This window comes from Amphiprion ocellaris, chromosome 21 (genome assembly GCF_022539595.1).
Source record: "Amphiprion ocellaris isolate individual 3 ecotype Okinawa chromosome 21, ASM2253959v1, whole genome shotgun sequence".
In the NCBI taxonomy this organism is placed as follows: domain Eukaryota; kingdom Metazoa; phylum Chordata; class Actinopteri; family Pomacentridae; genus Amphiprion; species Amphiprion ocellaris.
The window spans coordinates 26,246,252-26,270,849 of record NC_072786.1 but is presented as its reverse complement, the minus strand read 5'-3'; the positions used below and the strand labels follow the sequence as shown (position 1 = coordinate 26,270,849).

At 36.1% G+C, this 24,598-nt stretch overlaps 1 protein-coding gene across 1 annotated transcript; it reads right to left on the bottom strand.

Annotated features, from left to right (window-relative positions):
• Window positions 1-879: 879 nt before the first annotated feature.
• Window positions 880-23,874, bottom strand: nup107 (nucleoporin 107). The gene is made up of 27 exons (XM_023296104.3): window positions 23,744-23,874; window positions 22,375-22,457; window positions 20,865-20,954; window positions 20,684-20,778; window positions 19,402-19,537; window positions 19,213-19,316; window positions 18,439-18,554; window positions 17,283-17,331; window positions 15,443-15,514; window positions 15,175-15,263; window positions 15,007-15,082; window positions 14,818-14,931; window positions 13,038-13,128; window positions 11,427-11,506; window positions 11,278-11,337; window positions 10,148-10,293; window positions 9,960-10,008; window positions 9,809-9,878; window positions 9,587-9,702; window positions 7,741-7,930; window positions 7,553-7,659; window positions 6,191-6,293; window positions 5,942-6,102; window positions 4,830-4,955; window positions 4,079-4,192; window positions 2,648-2,815; window positions 880-1,087 (listed from the first exon to the last, which is right to left on the bottom strand). The coding sequence occupies exons 1-27, from the start codon at window positions 23,749-23,751 to the stop codon at window positions 980-982; spliced, it is 2,721 nt and encodes a 906-aa protein (XP_023151872.2). The 5' UTR covers window positions 23,752-23,874; the 3' UTR covers window positions 880-979.
• Window positions 23,875-24,598: the final 724 nt, after the last annotated feature.

Here is a 24,598-nt window from a genome sequence, read left to right as displayed (position 1 = left end):
GATAAGACAGATGATACATGCAAAGTACAACTAACATGGAAACTAATTATAATTTACTGCTATGGTGTATGGCTCTGGCAGTAAATATACTACATATATAGCTGGTGGTAAATTCAAAAATATCTAGATGAGCAAATCAAGTATAGTAAGGGCAATGCAGAGTAGATCGGTGGAAATGGGCAGCTGGAGGTGGAAGAACTCGCTGGAAATGGGCAGCTGGAGGTGGAAGAACAACTACACGTCTGACATTTTTCACTTGTTCTATTGGCAGATTTTTTCACGTATTTCAAGGTAAAAGTTCCTTGAAATAAGTTTTTTTCTTGTTTTGACAGGAGCATTTTTCCAGTGCAGGTGTCCCTTAGAGAGGATTATTATGGTTTTCTCCCTCAACTAACCTTGAGTTAGCAGTTTCAGTACAATTAGCTGTTACATTATAAGGAAATAGGAATGTGCTGTGAATTTGTGTATTTTGGGGAAAAAACTACTTTTACTCCTGAAATTTTTTTTTTTTGTCAAAATATCGACACTTTTCCCCCAAAATTTCCTCAAAACATGTTTGTTTCATGAAAAATTACAACTGTTTTCCAAAAAGAATGACATCTTTACTCATGAAATATTACCTTTAAAAAGATAGAAACTATTTAATCACAAATTTGCAGTCTAATAATTCAATATCCTTTGCATTATCAAATATATCACTTGCACATATCCTTTTCACAATAAATGTAAAGTCTTTACCATTTCATTAATTGGAAATAATCAGATACTGTGAGGTTTTATCTACTTTAAGTGATGTTTGCATTTTTAACCCTAAAATCTGAACTGGCAGCAATAACAGCTCGACTGTTCAGATCTACTAAATAAAACTCAATAAGCTGCTACAGATAACAGGCTTTTATTTTGAAAAAGAAAAAAAGAGACAAACGCATTCTGAAAAAGAGCAGCGGTTTAAAAGCTGCTCTGTGACTTTAGTTTGTGTTCACGGCTGTAACTCGTAGCCCAGCGGGTCGAGGCCTCGGTCCAGCAGAGCGAGCGACGACTCCCTGAGCTTCTGGAGGAACCTCCTGAGATCCTCTTTGGAGAAAACCTGAAAACGTAGAGAGACGAAGGCACAAAGGAGAAAAGAAACAACAGAAACTGTGAACTGATGCAGAGACAGAACCAGCACATAATCAACAGCACAAAAGGAAAAAAGAACCTGAAAGAACATCACCCTGAATGGTTAAACTGCAGTAAATTCTGATGTCTTCAGGAGGACAGAAAAAGTATTTACAGCTCCGTAAATAAGAGTCATGAGTCGCTTCTCTCCATCTTTTTAAATGTCTGTTTACGATCTGGTGACTAGATTCCATCATTATTTTACCTAATTAATTACACAAACTGGTCAACATGCAACTCTTTTCAATCACAGAAAGTTGAATTTTGGATTGAATGAACCTTCAAAACTGTAATTTGCTAGACAGAATGTACTATTTGGGTTGAATAAACCATTAAAAACCATAACTTGTGTGATAGAAAGTACTATTTGAGGTAGAACAAATCTTTAAAACTGTAAGTATTTAGACAAAAAGTACTATTTGAAGTGGAATTAATCTTTAAAACAATGACTTATGTGCTTAAAAGGACTATTTGGAAAAGTACTTAAACACAAAGTAATATTTGGGTAGAATAATCCTTTAAAACTAAAATTACCTAGTTAGAAAATATCTTTAGGTGAAATAAACCTTAAAAACTATGAGTACTTAGACAAAAAGTAGTACTTTAAGTGGAATTAAGCTTTAAAACAGTAACTTGTGCGTCTAAAATTATTATTTGGATGAAAAGTATTTAAACAAAAAGTATTGTTTGGGTTGGAATAAACCATTAAAACCAGAACTTGTGTTATAAAGTACTATTTAGGTGGAATAAATCTTTAAAAATACAAGTACTTGGACAGAAAGTTGCATCTGTGGCTGAATAAACTTTTAAAACCATAATTTCTGTGTTTAAAGCTACTATTTGAGGTAGAATAAACCTTTGAAACTATGAGTGTTTAGATAAAATTTATAATTTTGGGTGGAATAAACCTTTAAAACTAGAATAACCAATACAAAAAGTACTATTTGGGTTGGAGAAAACATTTAAAAATACAAGTACATCAACAGAAAGTTGCATTTGGGGTTGAATAAACCATTAAAAGCATAACTTGTGTGATAGAAAGTACGATTTAAGGGAGAATAAATCTTTAAAACTATGAGAACCTAAATAAAAACTATTTGGGTTGGAATAAACTGTTAAAAGCATAACTTGTGTGATAGAAAGTACTATTTAAGGGAGAATAAACATTTAAAACTAAAACTAGTTAGAAGATAATTTGGGGTAAAATAAACTTTTAAAACTCTGAGTATTTAAATTTACTCTTCAGATGGATTCAACCTCTAAAACTTTGACAAAAAGTACTATTTAAGGTGGAAGAAGCTTTTAAAACTTTAAGTAAATCTACAGAAAATTACATTCTGGTGGAATTTGGGCAGATTTTAGCGATCAGCCGATTAGTAGATGGGTCATGGTGGAAAACAAGGTCCTAGAAGAGTGTCGTATCTCAGACCACACAAACACTCAATAAGCAGCTGTACTACGAACTGAAAGTACGAACTTTCTGATGTACCTGGTAGAGTCGGTGCTGGTCGGACGAGACGATGTCGGCGAGTCGCAGCGCCTCCTGGTGTCTGGATGAACTCTGCAGGACGCTGAGCAGCAGGAAGCTGAGTCGAGGCAGACAGAGAGAACGCAGTGACGCCATCTGGTGGCCGCGATCCGAATCCTGCTCAGAGTCCTGAAACAGAAACCAGTTTAATCAATCAGCCACCAATTAATCAATACTAGGAGTCTGTGACTGTTTCAGAGCTGCTGTTCGTGTTCTTTATAGGTTCAGTTGTTGTTTTATTTATTGTTAATTTATCTGGAAAAATTTACAGCAAAACTAACTTCTAATGAAAAAGACGCACCAGATTTTGCAAAATATATTTTCAAAAAGTTAACAGAGGGACATTTTAAAGCTTAACAAATGTTTTTTTTATTGCTATTTCAAAATATTAATAATAGTTATCATCATTAACTATTCAGCTTATGTCAAAACACAATTATCAATTATTAATACTTCCTATAGTTAAGTATTATAATCAATAATCATAATAAAAATATCAAATATTCTAATTATTGCTACAAATGATTTATCCTAATATTTATGTAAAAGAAAAATTGTCAATCGCTATTATTATTAATACTTATAACTGTTAACTATTATTATCAATAATCTCAATAATAAAAAATATTAAATATTCAAATTATTGTCACTAATTATTTATCCTCATATTTATATAAAGGCAAAATGATCAATCATTATTATTATTATCATTATTAATATTTATTATTGTTAACTATTATCAATAATCCCAATAATAATAAATATTAAATATTCAAATTATTGTTACTTACTAATTATTTATCCTAATATTTACATAAAAACTAAATTATCATTATTAATATTAACACTATTAACACTATTAATACTTATTAATACTTATTGATAATTATTATTATCAATAATAAGGTTTTTATTAAATATTCTAAATATTGTTACCAGTTATTTACCTTACTAAGTACATAAAAGCAAAATTCTCACAACTTATATTATTAATATTATCATTATTAAGCACAAATATTTAGCTTTATAGCGGCATTTATGCTTTTTTTCCCAAATAATCTTTTTAATTCTATAAAATTTGTGTGCATTTTAATCAACTTGTCTCTATTGTTTTTTGGTTTATTTAATTTAATCATTTTATTTTCTCCATGTTTTATTTTTGAACAAGCTCTGTGTATAATAAGACACCAGACAAACTATGTTGCTCTGAACAGATCCAGGTTAGCGGCTACTTCCAGTCTTTATGCTAAGCTAAGCTAACTAGCTGCGCGCTGTAGCTTCACACTGAATCAACTTAGAACCAAATTTTCATCAACTTTTCGACCCTAAATATCCTAGATGTTCAACTAGTTCCATCATACAGAGTGAGTGTTTCATGTTGACATCTCCTACCTGTCTGTTGTCGACCATCCAGCCTCCGTCTACGAACAGCAGAACGTTGTAGATTCTTTCTTTCACGTCTTCGGTCAGAACGTCCAGACGACACGACCAGGCGGACAGAGAGGCCTGAAGAACACCACACAGGAAGATTTAAGTGAACCAAACCAAACAGAAAAGTAGGTGCAACTACATGAACATGGACTTTTATACCAATAAACCTGTATGGATACTTAAAGGTGTCCTTTGGAGTTATATTTTGGGTTGAATAAACCTTTAAAACCGTAATTTGTTAGGTAGAAAGTACTATTAGGGTGGAATAAACACATCAAACCATAGGTACTTAGATATAAAGTAGTATTTTGGGTGGAATAAACCTTTAAAATCATAACTTGTGTGTTTTAAAGTACTAGTTGGATCAAATGAACCCTTGAAACTGTAAGTACTTGAACAGAAAAGTAGCATTTTGGATGAAATAAACCTTTAAAATCTATAATTTGTTAGTTAGAATCTACTATTGGGGTGGAATACACCCTTAAAACCATAGGTACCCCTTACAACTATAAGTACCTGAATGGAAAAGTAGTATTTTGCATTAAGTCTTTAAAGTACTATTTGGATGAAACAAACCCTTAAAACTATAAGCACTTCAACAGAAAAGTAGTATTTTGAGTTGAATAAACCTTTAAAACCATAACTTGTGTGTTTTAAAGTATTATTTGGATGAAATAAACCCTTAAAACTGCAAGTAAAAGTACATGTGTACCTGGTACTCCTTCTCTCGCATCTCATTGGCCACCTTCTCAGTGAATTTGGCCTCAGGGGCGGGCGCTGGCTTTTGGGGGGCGGAGCTACTGTGGCTGAACCAATCGGTGAAAGCCTCGTGGGCTTCCTGTAGGACCAATAAATAGATTTCTGAAAACCCATCTAACATTTACAAGATACAGCATCCAGAGTTGATTAAAAACTGAAAATTTTATGTAGTCGATGCATTAGAGCGCCATCTACCGGTGTCCAAAGGAAGTACAAATAAAATAGTACGATTAGAACGTCTATATCATCTTTTTAAACCGATAAATCCTCTTGAGAGCAGATTAAAGCAACGCTGCAGGGTCTGGGTATCAAAATGTTATTTATTTTCTCATCAAATACCAAAAACAAACAAAAAAGTGTTTTTTTTTTTGTTGTTTCTTCATTTTAAATCAATTTTTCCCATTGTCTCTGTGTTATTAATGAGAATCTAATGCAACAAAGTGTAAACAGCTCATTCTAGGTTTGGTATTTGATTTTTATTTAATTTCAATAATAATTACAATCATTTGGCTGTGAAGAAGAAGGATGATGACAGTATGTTTTGCTTTATTTTTAATGCAGATTTCACACTATTAACTTACATAATATCGCACAAACAAGCTAACTTCAGCTTATTCTGAAGCAGAAGGCAACAGATCCTTTCTCGAAGTTTAATTAACCGACTAATTTAACATTAAAAACAATTACAGGGAAGGAGAATTTAGGTTTCAATACACTTCATTTCCTTGGAATTCTAATGACAGTAACGTTTTCACACTTTTATTTTGATGGTTTAACTTTTCAGCCTGTTAATCTGTGGTTTTTCTTTCACAATCAGCAGAAACATTAATTTTTGGTTTAAAACTGGAACCAAACTAAAACTGAGCTGCGTTTTCCATTTTTTTTACATGTGATTCTCAATGAAAAACTGGGAAAAAAGGGTTTATTTTCTAATTTTTTAATATTTCACGGGACACCAGATCATGATTTAACACCCAAACCTGACAGTTAAGAGTCCCTTATGATTATTTTAGAATATTAACACGGTTATAATAACATTTAGAGGTATTATCACCAGTAACTGACCAGGTAGGCTCTGATGCACAGGTGTTCTCTGATGGCGTTCTCGTCCTCGGCAGGTAAAGGTGTCGTCTGACCAACGCCCGACCACTGGCAGTAGATCTCCCTCATCGAATCCTCAGGAACTTTAGAAAACACAGCTTTGGCTGCGTCGTGTTTCTGCAGAGCTGGAAGAAAAAGCACAAAAACTGTCATTTTAATCTTCATTTCTGAGAGGAAATACTAAATAAACAAGTAAATAAAACACAAAGGTACCCAGAAACTTCCTCATGATGGCGTTGGACTGTTTCAGGGCTTCGGCTCGATGTGTCGGATCAAACAGCAGCCAGTCGATGATGTCGATCTTCGTCTGGTCCTCCTGAAGAAAAATAGCATCGCAGTAAATCCACAAGGTTCAATCAACACGTCTGTGCTGATTTAGACCCATCATTAAGAGTTCAATGTTCGAGCTTTTGGTTTAGTCAACAAATAAAAAAGGCAATAATTAGCATCTTTCACATTTTTTTTATGTCTCCATCAGATTAGCGTTTCTTCTTTAACAACAAAAAACATCCTTACTAATTTGTCAGTAAAAAAGAAACGCTAATCTAGCATAAAAAGACGACAAAATAAAACAGCGCAGTACTCCTCCAACGCTGTTCATTCCCCATATGGCATTGTCAGAAAAGCAGCATTTGTTTATTAGTTATTGATGATCACAAATCACATCCATTTAATATAGATGTACCCACAAACAAAATGACGTTGCACTGAGCACAGGCCTGTGTTATACATGTGTACTTTATGTACGGATACCGAATCACGTGACCTAAATATGTAGCGGGCGGCGGGAATTGATGGGACTCAGAAACACCCCCACAATTTAATCAGTTGCCCCTTGGATCATTTCCGATGGATAAGTCTCAATAAGTCTCCAGCAGTGAATTTGTAGTAGGATCACAATCATGTGATCGTCAGCAGGCAGCTGACGTAGTGTTCACTTGTTGTCATGGTTACAGAGACGTCGTGCTGTTATCTGGCAATGATACAGAAATCTTTCACAAATCCGTGGATCCAGACTATAAGCTGCATCACTGCCAAAATCTAAACACTTGGTCCTTGTGTCATTTCTGACCTTCTCTGAAAATTTCATCCAAATCTGTTAGTCTGTTTTTGAGTAACGTTGCAGACAGACAGACAGACAGACAGACAGACAGACAGACGCCGATTGTTTAGAACTCTGCCACATTCCTTGGCAGAGTTCTAAACAATCTTTTGTGTCTCCAGTTATTCAGAGGATAAAAACATCACAACTTTGAGGTGCACAGTTGAAAAACAAAATGTCTGAACTGATCCCGACTAGGTTAAACTGACGAGGTCATTAAGCATCACAGAAGTCTTTGTCATGGTGCCTGTTAGATAAACTCTCTGCTAGCCAACACAGACAAACCTCCTTGTCATTAATAAAAAGGCGACACCTGGTGGAACAATCAGGTACTGCACCAGAGCTACAATACCTGAAGTGTGTGACATCAAGGAAAATTGTGAGTTATCAGTGGATGTTAAATACTAAATGACTTTGATCGGATAGCAGAAAAAGGTTCTTTTTCTAAGAAGTAAAAGCTGTTTGGTTTCTACCTTGTTAGTTGTCGTCTCCAGCGTCTGGCTGTGATGTGTGAACTCTGTGTCGTCTCCTTCTCTAACGGTCTCCACCACCAGCTTTGTTATTGCAGAAACATCCAGACCTAAAATAATGAAAGCAAAATATTCAGATTTCTGTTCATAATAATATTTGTTGTCTCACTGGCCTCAGTTTTCCAACTAACCGGCCTCCGTGGCGAGCTGCAGGCAGTGTGGGCGGAGCTCCGGCTGGGTGACGGCCTCTAAGAAAGCGGCGTATTGAGCCGTGGCGACCTCAGCTGGGAGCTGACCGACGTAACTCGCCACGAGGTCGGTCTGCTGATCCCGGATCAGGAGGGAAACGTAGGACTTCAGCACGTCAACACAAACCTCCTCCTGGAAGACATTAACATGAAATATTCAGAAATCTGCCCGAATAAAACACTCAAATCTGAAAAAACGTGCCCCAAACAACATCGAAACCTCATGAGTAACATCAAGACACAAAAAAGTCAAAGTTTAAATGACTTTTAAAAAAACATTAATTGAATCTATGAATCTGAAAAGCAATGAGCAGCAACTGCAAGATAAGATGTGAAGCCAGTGGTTTCATCTCTGGGCGGTCAGAGAAAAAAATTCTTCACACATAAGTCGATACCAAAATTCTGCAGACATGACGACATATAATGTCCATGGCATTAAAGACACCAGAAGTACATCAGATATTAAATTTTAAAATAAAAATAATAACAACAATAACATAAATATATGTAATATATGATAAAATAATAAAAATTAAAAATATTTAGCATATTTATTTATTTACTGGTCCATTGGATTTATTTTTAAATGTCGTCATTTTCAAAAACAGTAACTTCTTTGTTTATTACTACATTCTGAGTTTTCACACATTAATTAATACAGTAAATAAAATGCAAAAATATTTATCATATTGATTTAACTATTGGTGCACTGGATTTATTTTTATTTTAGTCATTTTACATAACAGTAATTTCTTTTTATTACTACATTCCAAGTTTTTATAAATGAATTAATATATAAAATTAAATATTTATAAGAATGTTTTATTTATTGGTACAATGGATTTATTTTCTATTTTTTTTGTCATTTTATATAACACTAATGTTTCTTCTTGTTTCTACATTCTGAGTTATTATAAAATTAATTAATATATAAAATAAAATGTAAAAACATTTATCATATCTATTTATTGTACATTGGATTCATTTTTTTTAATCTTTGTCATTTTAAATAACAGTAATTTCTTTTTATTAGTACAATCCAAGTTTTTATAAATTAATTAATATAAGAAAGAAATAATATTTATCATTTTTATTTATTTATTGATACATTGGATTTATTTTTTTCGTTTGTAATTTAAAAAACTGTAATTTCTCATTTTATTACTACAATCCAAGGTTCTCTAAATTAATTAATATATAAAATATTTTTTTTAAATCATATTTGTTTATTTATTGGTATATTGGACTTTTTTTGTCATTTTAAATAAAATAATGTCTCTTTTTATTAGTATAATCCAAGTTTCTATATTCTACAAAATTGCCGAAATTACACCTTTTGTCAGAGCCAGAAGCTGTGAAAAGAAAAACGATCAGTTTTTCTACTTCCTGCTGGTCTTCCAATGAATCATCTGTGATACGAGGTTCTGTCAGACAACTGTTTAAAATCGCATTTCATCAAACTTTAGTCTTATATACTTCGTTACCAAAAATAAACCTCTTGATCTAAGCAGATCCTGCAAAAAATAAAAAAATTCTGTACAAACTTGATGCCATGATTGACTCAGCTGTGACCAACAGTCATGGAACAGAAATTCAGACTTTTGGATGAACTGCAGGCAGCGTTTATAAAGCAAGTCGTAAAATATCTACAGGATCTATAGTCACCATCATTTTCCAGTCCTGGTAACACAAGTGGGCACTTAGAAAAAACAGCTGTATGCATTGACATAGGTTTTTTAATTTTTTTTGCAAAATTTATAATCAGAAGCTTTTAGTCTGTGAATTTTACCTTTAGTGCCAAACCCAGAGATCTGAAGAACAGCACAAGGTGAGTCATGAAGCGCAGCAGGTGGGAGGGGAGGGGCTTAGAGGCCGTCAGCCAATCAGAAAACTCTTCCAACAGACCTGAGCGAGACATAATGGTAGACTATCAGAGGTGACAAAAACAATACCAAACAATAAAATAACATTGCCTGTGTTTTTCTGAGAGTCTGAAATGAGGCAGTCTTACCGTCCAGATCTCCCAGGATGATGAACTTCTGGATGACGTGATAATGTTCTTTAGTCTCCTCCAAAACTCTCTGAAAACAGAAAAATATTCATATATTCTGGGTTCAGTCATCTGACTTCAATATTTATCGGTCACATTCGATCAGTTTCACCTTCGATTCTGCAGCTTGAAGCTCCTCAAACACTTTTTCCATCGTCCAGCTGAGGAGGGAGACGGACAGAAACACGTTTAGAGATCAATCAGGTGTTTTGACTCTCAGGTTTAACGATAAAATCAGTGTTTCTACGACTGTTTCACTTGAAGAAACAGTGTGAAGCTAAGGTTTAAATGGGGTCGTACTTGGCCTCCAGGTATTCCCGAGGCAGCGTCTCCACTTCCTGGTGCGCCATCCCCGATGACATCAGATCCTTTTCAACCAGCGAGTCGACCATCACTCTGAAATACGCCCAAACACAGTCCTCCCACGACTCACACACCGCCAGGAGCTGAAACACAAATTTACAAACTGATTTATGTGTCTATTTCTCTAATAACAAGTCAAACTGAACACATTTAGACGTTAAAAACAGAGACAACAAGCTTTTTTTTTTCCCCCCTCTGAAACCCAAAACATCTTAAAAAAAATCTAAAACAGCCAAAATTTCAGCATTTATCACAATAAAAAATCACTGGATTTTTAACTGGAATTACTTCAACAGAAAAGTAGTATTTTGGGTTAAATAAATCTTTATAATTACAACTTGTGTTTTAAAGCACTATTTGGATGAAATAAATCTTTGAAACTGTAAGTACTTGAACAGAAAAGTAGCATTTTTGTTTGAATAAATCTGAAAAAACATAATTTGTGTGTTGATAAGTATTATTTAGGGCGAATAAACCCATAAAACTTTAAGTACTTGAAGAGAAAAGTATTATTTTGGGTAGAATAAACCTTTAAAACAATAACTTGTGTGTTTTAAAGTACTATTTGGATGAAACAAACCCTTAAAACTGTAAGTACTTCAAGAGAAAAGTATCATTTTGGGTGGAGAAAATTGTGTTAAAAAGTACTTGATAAGACACATGAACACTTTTAAAAATATTCTTAAAGACATTAAACTCCCTCTGTGCACCTCCAGGTTTTGGTTTCTTTCCTTCTTTAGTGCATCTCAGTGTGAAATAAGTGTTTTATCTTTATTCATGTGTTTAAATTAATTTGTGTGCTTGTAATTGTTGTGTTCACATTGAAAATATGACCTTAAACATTACCTTAAAAAACAGGCAGTTAAAATCAGAATAATTCAAAACAAACCCTTTTCCTGCTGGTCGACATTAAAAATAAGTCCTTAAAATGATTAATAATTATTAATACTGAATGAAATTAAACCTTTAATGCTGTTTTTTTATGTTGTGTATTCATATTCTTGTCACTCGGCTGATTTCTTATCCTAAAACTACACAAACTAGTAAACATAAACTCATTTCATTACCGGTTTGAGGTTCCCGCTGAGGCTGGCGTAGATCGCTCTCTCATATCTGTTTAGCTGCTCCTAAAACACACAAAGCAGTAAATACGATGCTTTAATGCTTTTATTTTTGAAGTTTTGCTGAGTGTAAGGTCATGTTTCCTGTGTTTTACCTCCTCAGCCATCCTCCAGCAGCAGGCCTTCCAGATTCCTCTGTGTGGGTTTCCTTCAACGGGCTGCAGCTCTATACTGCCTGCAGAGAGACGACAAAAACACTGATGTTCTGCTTTATTTACTTTGAAACTACCAACTTTTTTTTAGTGCATCACCCTAATAACTTTATCCTGGTGTTCTGGAATACGGTTCCGCCAAACTGCGTTCACCAGAAAGAGACGAAAAGACGACCTGAACACGTTATTACCAGTGCAAAAGTAAAACAAAGAATTAAAAAAGAAGGACAAGTAGCTCCTTCTGCAGTAAGCTGCTCTGAATGGGATTTAAATTACTGAACAGAACCGGACCGGACCGGGTTAGCTTCACGGCATCAGTAACCATGGTGATCTAGCTCCACGGCATCAGTAACCATGGTGATCTAGCTCCACAGCATCAGTAACCATGGTGATCTAGCTCCACGGCATCAGTAACCATGGTGATCTAGCTCCACGGCATCAGTTACCATGGTGATCTAGCTCCACGGCATCAGTTACCATGGTGATCTAGCTCCACGGCATCAGTTACCACGGTGATCTAGCGCCACAGCATCAGTAACCATGGTGATCTAGCTCCACGGCATCAGTTACCACGGTGATCTAGCTCCACGGCATCAGTTACCATGGAGATCTAGCTCCACGGCATCAGTTACCATGGAGATCTAGCTCCACGGCATCAGTTACCATGGAGATCTAGCTCCGCAGCATCAGTTACCACGGTGATCTAGCGCCACAGCATCAGTAACCATGGTGATCTAGCTCCACGGCATCAGTTACCACGGTGATCTAGCTCCACGGCATCAGTTACCATGGAGATCTAGCTCCACGGCATCAGTTACCATGGAGCTCTAGCTCCACGGCATAAGTTACCATGGAGATCTAGCTCCGCAGCATCAGTTACCATGGAGATCTAGCTCCACAGCATCAGTTACCATGGAGATCTAGCAGGTTAAAGAGAGACTCCTTCATGAGACTGAAAACTCTGACTTCCAGCTCAACATACCTGCTAACACGCTAATCTCACTTCGCAGCACGAGCCTCACGACAGGGGAGATTTTGTTATTTTAGTCGTCTAAAGGATAACCACCTACTACGTCGACAACTGTGCCTTCAAATTCACTCAAACTCGATTAAAAGTAACGTTGTGTGTTTGGTAAATAACAAAAAATGAAACTCTCGGCTGTTTTCTAGGCCAAAGAAAGTTCTAATCCTGCCATTGGTTTCACATTTTAACCAGTTTTTTCCTCTTCTTTTTCGACTATCTGCATTTTAATGTGTACAGAATCCACTTTACTACAGGAAACAACAAATACAACCTCTTAGCAGCAACCTAAAGGCTGAAATTTAAAAGTTTTTGAAGCAGTCCTGCTAGACTTTGGACATTTAAATCAGTGTTCGTCTTCTTGCTGCAAATATTCCACCCGACACTATTCTGAGGAAACATCAAAGCCACATCCCTCACTCAAGATGACAATCCAGAGTCTTTTCCCCCTGACAGCAGACTGATAATACACTGCAGCCAGACCATAATGTCCTACAGCACGGTTTGGCAGAGCGAGACGACATCGAGGTTACCTGAGGTCATGTTGGGATCGTGGTAGAGCTTCCAGCCTTCCAGAGTCGCTGCTCTCCAGGCCTGACCACAGCGTTTACACAACCGCTGAGCCTGAAAACGACACAAAAACAGCTGAGGATCGACGAGCTGCGACGATAAATCAATCCGCTGTTTAATCGCCAACTGTTCCAACAGCTGATTAACTAGTCTGAGTAATTTTTTAAAGAGAAAAATATGAAAAATTGTTCATTTCAGCTTGTTAAATGTGAATATTGACAACAAACTGAACATCTTTGCACAAAAGAAGGCATTTGTCATGTTGGAGCTTTAGGAAACACACATTTTCTGACATTTTATAGATCAAACAACTAATCGATTGAAACAAAAACATTCGACAGATTTATCGACAATTAAAATAATCATCTGCAGGATGGCGTTTTCGGACACCCCATACATATTGCATTAAGAATCACTCTTAGGTCTTTTAGTACAGTCACAGCCATAATATCAAACAAATCCTAAAAAAACATTAAAACTTAAAATTGATTGGTTCCATAAAAATAAGAAATTTTGACTATTGGGTCATTTTGGTACAATTTAGTTTTCTTAGTTTTTCTTGTAAACAAACAAAAAAAAACATCATTTGTATTTGTTTGTGTCTGTCTAATGCAGCCACAACTTTGAAACACAAAAAAGACTTTTCCAAAGAGATGAAAATAGAGATAACAGAGGAAATGTGGAACACAATATGGGAAACACAAATCTCCTCCACAAACTCACTAACATGGAGAGACTTCTGTTGGAAGAACATTATTCGCTTTTTCATAACCCCTAAACAAAAATCCAGACAAATGAAGACCCCACTGCCATGCTGGAGGTGCGGTAGAATAATGGTGGCCCACGCCCAGATATTCTCGTCTTGTCCCCTTATCCAATTATTTTGGGAGGAAGTGTCCAAAACAATCTCCAAAGCACTTGGCTTTGAGGTTAATATGTCTTTCCCCACACTATACCTCGGACTTCCCCCAGGGGATCTAAACAAGAATGACACATATCTACTAAAGATCTTTAAGGCTGCCAGCAAGAAAGCTATCACAAGATGCTGGCTTCAAGAACACAGCCGTCTGTGGACACCTTTATAAATACTGTGAATCAGTTACATCATATGGAGCACATCACTTATAATCTGAGGCTGCAAAAGGACATAAGGGAAGGATACTGGGAAAAATGGACCCTTTTCTTAACCCAATAACTTTAAAAACTCTATCTGCTTTAATCCGCCTAAGCAGACGTATACACAGACAGATCGATAGGCTGTGTGCACATGGGTAGACAAATGAGGATGAATGTATGTATCTGTTTTATTTTTTCCTAAGTTGTGACTCCCTGACCTTGTTGTTTGTGTTATGTACAAGTGTGTTTGTAATAAAAAATAGGAAAAATAAAGTTTAAAAAAAGATTTTTCCACGAATATTTCATGATAATATTTGAGATCATGTAAAATTTTATGGGTGTCCAGAACTTTTTTCCACCACTGTATTTATATCTCTTGAAGTGCAATAGCAGAGCTTCATAACTTTTATGTGCATCCGATAATTCAAGTACAATCTCAAATCATATATCTGCATGTGAAAAGTGCAGTGTGTTATCTTTATTGTCATCTTTATCCTACTTTTTTAGGCTTCTTTTTTATCCTGCTGCTTTAAATGTGAATTTCCTCAATAAGGATTCAATAAAGTGTATCTAAACTCATCAAAGCCGCTGTATTGTAATCAATAAGTCTGATTTATTGATCGGTACCTCCTCGGTCATCCCGGCTCTGATCAGGGTGAACAGGTTCTTCAGCAGCCGGGCGTCGTCCTCCCTGTCCAGGTCCGCTAGGGGGCGCTGTTGTCTGAAAGGAGCGTCTGGGTCCTGAAGACACAAAGTTTACATAACTGAACGCACAACGCATGAGGAAGTGTTTGTTTCCATGGTAACAGGCCTCACCAGTTCAGTGACCAGAGGGACGGTGAAGGTGCCGCCGCTCTTCCTCCTCATCTTCAGAGTGTGGAGGGTGTTCTCCCTGAAAAACAAACACAAAAAAACACACCTCTGATGATCCGAACACACGACGACGGAGGTTTTAGAGCCGAAAACACACAGATGGAAACTCACCAGCACACGTTTTTAGCATAGTACTCGATGTTGTCAGAAAAGTCTCCGATCTGGTCCTTGGCGATGCTCTCCAGCCAATCAACGACCAACTGCAACACAACAGACGACAAAAACAAACCGGTTTCACTACAAAGGCTCTAACAGGAAGTAAGATTAGTAGGTAAGCAGCCATCTTGGATCTCAAGTCCACGAGGCTGATGGTGAACATCTGTAAAACATCAGTAAAACATCTGTAAAACACTGAACCACCAGTCGGTCAGAGACTTACCTGACTTTGTCGTATGACTGCATCTCTCTGGAAAAGCTGCTCCACAACAACCTTCTCGCTCTCACTGGGAACCTGCAGACAAAAACAAACACAACTTCATCTCAACAGCTTCCAGAAGCATCTGATTCACGTTTGTGTTTTTATTTGTGAGGACTGTTTAATGTGCATCTTAAGATATGAAAGTAGCAGTGAAGTGTAATTATATAACAACACGACTAAGTGCATTAAGATTATTCTGATGGAAACTCTACATTTATGCTACTACTAGTTCATTTATTCTACTATTCTATGTGAGCTTTTGGGTCTCTTCATCCGTTTATTACTCCGCCAAAGAACGGCGGAGTTATGTGACAATCGGTGTACATTTGTCTGTCTGTCTGTCTGTTAGCAACATAACTCAAAAACAGATTTGGATGAAATTTTCAGGGAAGGTCTGAAATGACACAAGGACCAAGTGATTAGATTTCGGCAGTGATGCAGCTTATAGTCTGCATCCACTGATGTGTTAAAGATTTCTGTATCATTGCCAGACAGCGGCACAGCTTCACTGTAACCATGACAAGTGAACACTACATCAGCTGCCTGCTGATGATCACATGATTGTGATCCTACTACAAATCCACCACTGAGGACTTATCAGGACTTATCCATCAGAAATGATCCAAGGAACAATTGATTAAATTGTGGGGGTGTTTCTGAATCCCATCAATTCCCGCCGCCCGCTACATATTTATGTCACGTGATTCGGTATCCGTACATAAAGTACACATGCAGAACACATGCCTGTGTTCAGTGCAAAGTCATGTTGTTTGTGGGTACATCTATATTAAATGGACACATTCTATGTTGTCATGATTTCTGCCACGAATTTTTTCAAAATTTCTTCCTTCGGAAATGATACATCAACTGAGCAGCCTTGCAGAGTACTGAGCTCTCTGAGGGTTTTTCTTGTTTTTATATCTTGCACTTTTATTCTTTGTGCATCTTATTGTACAGCTGTGCAATGACAATAAAAGGCACTTTATTCTAGTCATACACACTTTAATCTGGGTAGAGAAGCTGGTGCTCTGTCTGTTAACCTGATTGTCGAGGATTTGATAAGAGCCAAAATGTCTTTTCTCAACAACACTCCTCACTGGGAGCCGTTTCAAATGACTTCCTCAACGTCGAGCTAATCTCTGAGGAAAACAGCTTTGCACAGGGACAGAATTCATCAGCTGTTTGTGAAAAGTCACCCCATTTATTAATGAGTCACTAATACTGCCACCTTCTAACAACACTACCCAGTGTAGTTTATTTGCTCCAGAAGTGTTAATGAAAACAAGCCTAATTCACTTTTTTTGCAGCATTTCCAAAGTTCAACTAAAATTCTCTTGACTTAAAATGAAACACAGCTGATGTGAAAACAATCCCTCATCGTAAGTTTCAGTTTACTGTTAGGCTATCTTGGTACAACTTTTGGCTGAAACATGCAGTTATTTTCAGACTAAAGGCTCTAAAAAAAAAAAAAGAAAAGCCACAGCATACAGCAAATACACACAGCTACAAACTACCAAGTGAACAGAGTGGAGCATTTAGCATCTACAGAGCCAGATAATTCCCTCAGGAGGTGGCGCAGACAAACATGGAGCTAAAAGAGGGTGAATGTTGGGCGTATATTCATCTAGTGGACATAAACCCGACTCCAACTGAATGATAATGTTGCTTTGTTAACTGTTGATGTGTAAATAAGCTCACAACTATTTCAAGGCTGAGTTTACAGCTCATTTCTTGAGCGTTTGAGTTTAGTGTGTTTGAACGTTGGCTGTCAGCAGCCTGAAGTCTCAGTAAAGTTTCTCACCACCATGTCTGTCATCATGTCATCTTCCAGCGCCAACTGGACCCGATCCCTGCAGAACCAGACAGGAAGTGTTTCAGTCAACAGATGCTTCGCTCTTGGTCATTAATCTACAAACATCATTTTTCCCCACATAGATACTACATATGGAACAATAAAGACATCATACACAGAAACAAATCCTTATTTTACCCTTTCTGGTTTACTCACAACATACTCTTGGTTCATTGGGTCATTAATGACATAAAGAATTAATTTTAAAATACGTTATCATAATCCCTATTAATGAATTCAATATTGTTATAAATGCAATCCCTAAAGGAGTAATTAAGCTATTTAAAAGTACAGCAGGACAGAATCCAACATTATTACCCACTAATCCAACCAAACTTGTAATTAGTCAAATTAGTTTCTCCTCAACAACAATAGTAATCGTGGTATACGCTCATTATTTCAGAAAGATGTCGTGTCAGTCCCATATGTGGTGTCTTATTGGAACACCTTTATTAATAAGCTTAACTGGAGAAAGACGTGGAACCTGCCAGCTAAATGTATGATAAATAATAAAGTAAAAGAAGTATCTTTTAAAATAATTCACATTTTACCCATCAAAAGTCTTTTTACAGCGATTCAAAAGAGACATAGATTTGCTCTTTCTGTGAAGGACATCCTGAAGACGTATTTCATTTATTTTGGTCTTGCCCCTTCTCTACCTAATTATGGGAAGATATTTGCAAATTGATTTCTACTTGTATTGAATCACATTTTCCTTGTGCTTTGAACATATATTGTTTGGTTTCACTGACTATCCATCTGCCAAAATAAATAAATACAATTAATCTTATTATATATTTAGCCAAATGGCATATCCACAAATGTCAACAAACTAATCAGAAACCACTTCTTTCTGTCTTTGATAATGAAGTCAAACAATATATTAAAACTATAGACATTCCACAAATATGAAAGCCATTAAGACTCTTGATCTGTGTGCTCTTTTTAATATATTTGTGTAGCGTAATGTTCTGAGGTGCTGCCCCTTAATGTTTGTAGCTCCCTGGCGATTGTCTTGACATTGTATTGTGTTGCACTGTACTGCATCGTTTTATTAAATAAAGATTTTTACAAAAAAAAGGAAGTGTTTTAGTCAGACAGGTACCTGTATAAAGACGCAATGAGTCTCCAGGAGCAGTTTTCCTGCTGCAGCAACCAACGAACTCCTGCTGTTTTACTGTTCTGACCTGCTCTGAGGACCACCGACTGCAGAACGTCCACCTTTAGGATCATGACGGAGAGAAACCAGGCAGGTGTGAGAACCAGAACCAGGCTAAAACTTACCCTGATATCCAGTCTTTATGTAAGTTATGCTAAGCAAGTGCTATTCCTTTGACATGCAGATTTGTGCTTGCAGAAACAGTTCAGCATTATGGGAAATATTCTCCTCCTCTCTGAGAATTTAGCTTCGAAGGTTGATACAACTCTAATGTCTGTCCACTTAATATGAAGCTACAGTCAGGAGTTGCTTAGCGTAGCTTAGCACAGACACTGAAAACAGATGGAAACAGCTAGCCTGACCCTTCAAACTGAACTAAACACCAAAACACACAGATTCCGATCATGTTTTTTGTGGATAGGAAAAATTTTCATGGCCCTCAAACAGGTTTCAGTCAACACCACGAGGATAAGAATTAAGAAAATTAAGAAAAATTATAATTTAACTTGATTTATAAGAGATATTATCTTTTAAAAAAAACTGTGAAAATGTCATTATTTATCATAGCCAGAAAAATTTTTAAAAGATATTGGATTTTCAGCTTGTAATACATGTGCTTCTGTCAAGAAAAACAACTAAATCTCGGCATAAAGTTGTGATATTTCATCTAAATCACTTCTTTCTACATGTCTCATTTTTAAAAATGTCCAGTAAGCCGACCTTGTCCTGGCAGAGCGTCTGATAATCCTCCAGCAGCTCGAACACCGCAGAGGAAGAATGTTTCAGGAAGGACGTGAGGAACTCTGGGAAAAGACTGGTAGCGGCTGAAAAACATCAGAAACAACAGTTTTAATTGGAGCGCTGCAAGCCAACACCACAGATTAACGGAGAGGCGTTTGTTTCGCTCACCGGCGTCTCCTGGGTCGTCCTCCTTCAGCAGGGCGGAGCTCAGGTTGGTGGTGTCGTCTCTGAAGAAGCTGGTGTTTTCCAAACCAGAGACAGGAGACGTGAACATGCTGGTGGTCCAGTCACTGTCATCCAGATTCTACATCATTTAACAGCAAATAATCAATTCAAGGTAATCGCAGATTATTTCTCACGTTTTATGTCACTATTTTGCTGAATTTGTTGCAAATGACACAAAAAGTACTGAACCAGAACAATTAATTTTACATTATCGCATTCAATTGGCAGGTTTATAGAAAGCAGTGCATGTCTTTATTTAGATTTTTCTGGGGTTTGTTGTTCGTAATTTCCCTTATTTTTCTTTATTTGCTTGTAATGTCCCGTATTTGTCTTTATTTATTTCTTCCAACCGGGACCCCAGTACTTATTTCCACGTCATATGAATATGTGTGCCGGCACGACAATAAAGAACCTTGACTCCTTGAATATCTGGAACAAACTCCCAGATACTGCAGGTTTGCTGCAACCTTTGCTTCTTTAAAATCAAGGCTGGAGACTTTTTGCTCGCCTCTTTCTCCAAAACTCTACTGTGACTTTTATTTTCCTACCTTTTCTGGTTGTTTTCTATGCAATTAACTAATTTAATTGTGCTGAAATGTCATTTTTATATCGTCTAGTTGTTAAAGTGTGCAGCAGAAGTCTTCTGTTCACCTTCTCTGGTTTGATTGAAACTTTTTTTAACATTCACTACAGATACTACAAATACATATTATGCAAAAAATTAACAAATATCCGTATCTGCTCGTCTCTTTCTTCTAAACTCCACTGTAACTTTTACTTTTCTACTTTTTCTTATGGTTTTCTATGAAATTGGCTCATTTAATTGTCTTGAAATGTCATTTTTATATCGTTTCACACTTCTGCTCGACCGTCTCTGGTTTTTTAACATTTACTACAGATAATAAAAACTGTATCTGTTCGATTTCAGGCTGATATCAAATACTTTTTTAAACTGTAATTTTTTTTTTACATATTTTAACTCATCTTGGAAAGAATTTCATATATTCAGTAAAAAATTTCACAAATACCTTCATAAATATCCATATTTTATGCTATAGAAATCTGATGCAAATCAGAGATGGTCGGGCAGAATTTTTCCTAAAGCCTTAATGATCTGAGACTTGTCTAATACTGATTAGGACTCCTCATCATGAACAAATAATTATTCCATCAGCTCAAAACCAGCCATTAACTAGTGTGTACAGCACTTGTGTTCGTCTCTCACCAGACTGCCGATGGCGTTTCTTGGCGTGTGGGTGTATCGAGGCGTTCGACCTCCAGAAGCCAAAATGGAGGAAACATCTGGAACTCTGGGAGTCACTGAGAGAGAAACAGACACGAGGATTTAACCAAATATCTTTAATATTCGAGGATAATCAATGCTCAGCTTGGATTAGAAGTCTTACCGGCCTGTCTGTACAGCGAAGCAGGAGTGTTCCTCAGCAGGGATCGAGCAGGAGTTACCGAGGAAGCGACGGGGCTGCCGGGTGACGGGACTGAGATGGACGGTCAGAAATACAACAATACTGATAGTTCTGGTGTTTATTGTAGGGTTTCTGCAGAAATCAGCCAGTCAAATTTAATGCTTTTTAATACCATTTTAATGCTATACTGTAAAAATGTTAATGCCACGACCGTGAATTCAACAAATTACACGGGTTTGTTTTTTTTTTTGTAAAAGATAATTTTTATATGAAAACTGTCCCTACATTTCACTATTTCTGAATCCAGAAACCACCCCATACCACCTACAGGCTGCAGTCATTCTCTGAAATCCACGTTTTCTGTACAGTTTTGCTGGAATTTCCATTTCCCCATTTCCCAGCTCTCCTCCTCCTAGTCCAGCCTGCCAGCCACTTTAATCCTCCTGTTGTCTTCATTTACGGGCACCAAAAAATATTGTTTCCTTGTCTGAAAAAAAATCCAAAAATTCAGCAAAAAAAAAATTCCCCAAATTTCTGAAAATTTGCAAAACCTTCAGGAAGAAAATTCCAATAATTCCTGAAAAGTTTTTTTTTTAAAAATAATATCCCCCAAATTTGGCAAGAAAATTCTTGTAAATATTTTCAAAAAATTATTAAAAATTTTTCAAAAAAATCCTAAAAATATCTAAAGTGATAACATTTATATCAGTTAAACTAATTTTTTTAAAAGAACATTCACATAAAATCAACCAAAATCCAGTGAATTTCACTGGATTTTGGTTGAATTTTTTGTGAATGTTCTTAAGAAACATTTTTTTAGCATTTCTTTTTTCCACCAAAAAAAGTTCAAAAATTTTCCAAAAATGTTGAAAATGTGGACATTAGAAGTTTCACTGTGAAAATATTTTTTTTTTCCCACATTTTGTAACTTTAAAACGGGTCAGTTGTGACCCGCAGGACGACACGAGGGTTAAAAACATGCAGGTTTTGGCAACTGTACCCAACCAGCTGGAACAACTATCACAATGCTTTGGCATGTTTATGCAGATGCACATATCTGACGATTAGCAGTCTATAATTACAGATTACTATATAATTATTGTCAAATATTTCCTTGAAAACTGCAGAAAGAATTTTTAATGCCACTGAGAATCAAATTTAATAATTTTTAATACCATTTAAGGCCTTAATTTTCGCAAAATCAATTTAATGATTATTAATGCTTTTTAATGCACTGCAGAAACCCTGTATTAATTTAAATATGTGAAAAAAATACACCTACAGACACCTACAAATAGTTAAAGTTCATTCAGTTCTTTTCCAAAAATCTCCCTCCATTAACCTCTGCTTCTGATGCTATTCCAGATGTTTTATATTTTCTGCTTTTTACATGCTGCCAGAGCTGAAGCCTTGTTTCTTTATAACCTTTCACTAAAACCAATCTGGGCAAACCTCTCACACAGTAACACACAGTATTTTAGTCTGAGGATACAGGCCACCTTCTTCCTCCTCCGGCGGGCAGCGACCGTCACCTCGTCATCTCGAACCACCGGAGACGGAAGATCGCTCAGACCCCTGCAGGAAAACAAACGTATCTGGTAGTGAAAGCATAGAGGGCTGCAATTTATGACTTTTTTCACAGCTGCCTTTGGTGCAGATCAAACAACTTTTAAATCAAGTTTTAACAGACACAAGATCCCTCAAACAGATCAATCTAACATCCAAATTGTTGGCATTAATTAATTTATTATTGCTTGACAAAACCTTCTTCTTCACAAAAAAAGTTTAAGATATCGGTCAGTTGATTATCAAATCTGATATTCGCCATGCGTCTGCTTTTGTGCACTGCTGTTGATAATAAATAAATAAATAAATATAAATATGTGCCACTATTAATCTGACAACCAGTCAACAGTGATGGATAACTGTTAAAATCTTCTCTATTTTTTAAACATGTACTAAACATATATAAACAAATTCATGTCAGTAAAGTGTTGGAGTTTGTGTTGTCAGAATTATGGCACCGAGATTTTTATTTTTAACTTTTTATCAGCCAATTAGATTGCTAAAAACTGATATCAGGCCTCAAAAAGAAAAAAAAAACATAATTCAACCCTTAATTCAGAGGTATAATTGCACTTTTCACGACCATGCATCTATTTCAAAGCTTTAATACTTCATAGATTTAATGTTATATAATTAACAAATAAAATATCATTTGCCATTATGGGTTACAACACGACAAAGGACTTGTAATTTGTGTTTTTAATGATACTGTAAGCTCTCAACTGTGATAGTTAATTAACTGGAGTAAATCTACATAATATTGTAGGGTCTTAACTTTGACATTTACAATTGTTATGTACATTTTAATCGTAGTTCTCTAATTGAATGCACTTTGGTGGTGTTTTAGAGTTTGATATATAAATAACGGTGACCTACCTGTCACTTTACCTGAGTACCACCTTTACTGATGCTGCTAGCTAACATTTAACAAACACTAGTATTTATGCTTTTAAGAGTTGACAACGTTTAATTTCATCTTAGTTTGGTCAATAATTTTTACATATTGTAGCTTAGCTTCTATTACTGACACCGAATGACATTTTCAGCTGCTCTACTGAAACATATCAACACTATACTAGCCGCTAATTAGCCGGTTAGCATCTGCATTGATTACGAACGGGAACGTTAGCAGGATTAGCACGGTTAGCTCCAGCTAGCAGAGTGCAGCCACCTGAAGCAGGCTAGCTGGCTAAATAACAAGCTAACGAACAGAACCGTAGTCCACGCACAGAAATGAACACGCAGAGGTGGAAGAGTTGGTTAAAGTTTAAATAATATAAACTTAGATATTTTACCATTCCATGGCGGCGACCTGTCAGTTCCCGCTTCACGAGGTTCAATAAGCCTCTTCTTCTTCTTGTGTTTTTCTTTTTCTTCTTCTTGTGTTGAATTTCCGGCAGACTGGAGGCCTCGGTGCTCTCTGCTGCCCCCACGGTTCACTGATAGATTACAGCCTGAGAGTACCTCTGCTCTGACCGTGGTAATTGTACTGTTATTGGTGGATATATGACGATAAATTCACAGATCACGAAATTTTGTGATCCATCCATCCATCCATCCATCCATCCATCCATCCATCCATCCATCCATCCATCCATCCATCCATCCATCCATCCATCCATCCATCCATCCATCCATCGTCTTCCTCTTATCGTTATTAACATTTATAAGATAATAAATTTTTTAAGCTTAAATATGAATTGTTCACGTCTCTGAAATTGTTGATATCGATGTTTTTTACTGCTTTTTATGTGTGTCTTGTGGTTTGTAAATAACTGCTGGAATACAGCAAAGAAAGTCATGAAAGTTTTTCGAATTTCCTGTTATTTTACAGATTTTCCCTGTTGAGTTAAATTGTAGATTATATCTAATTAGTTCAGGGATAAATTAATTTACATGTTTACTGTAAAATAAAATAAAACAAAGTAAATAAATAAGTAAATAAATAAAGGACAAAATTGTAAATTACATCATGTCAAAAATCTGTATTTTTACAAACAGTAATTTGTTCTTTTACAGTGTGTGGCTTCAGTTAATTATATACACAACATTACAGTATATCATAGTTTTCAATGTTTTTTTTCTGGCATCCTTACTGTCAGATTTTTTTTCTCTTTTCTTTTTTGCAGAATTGCTTATTACAATGTGAT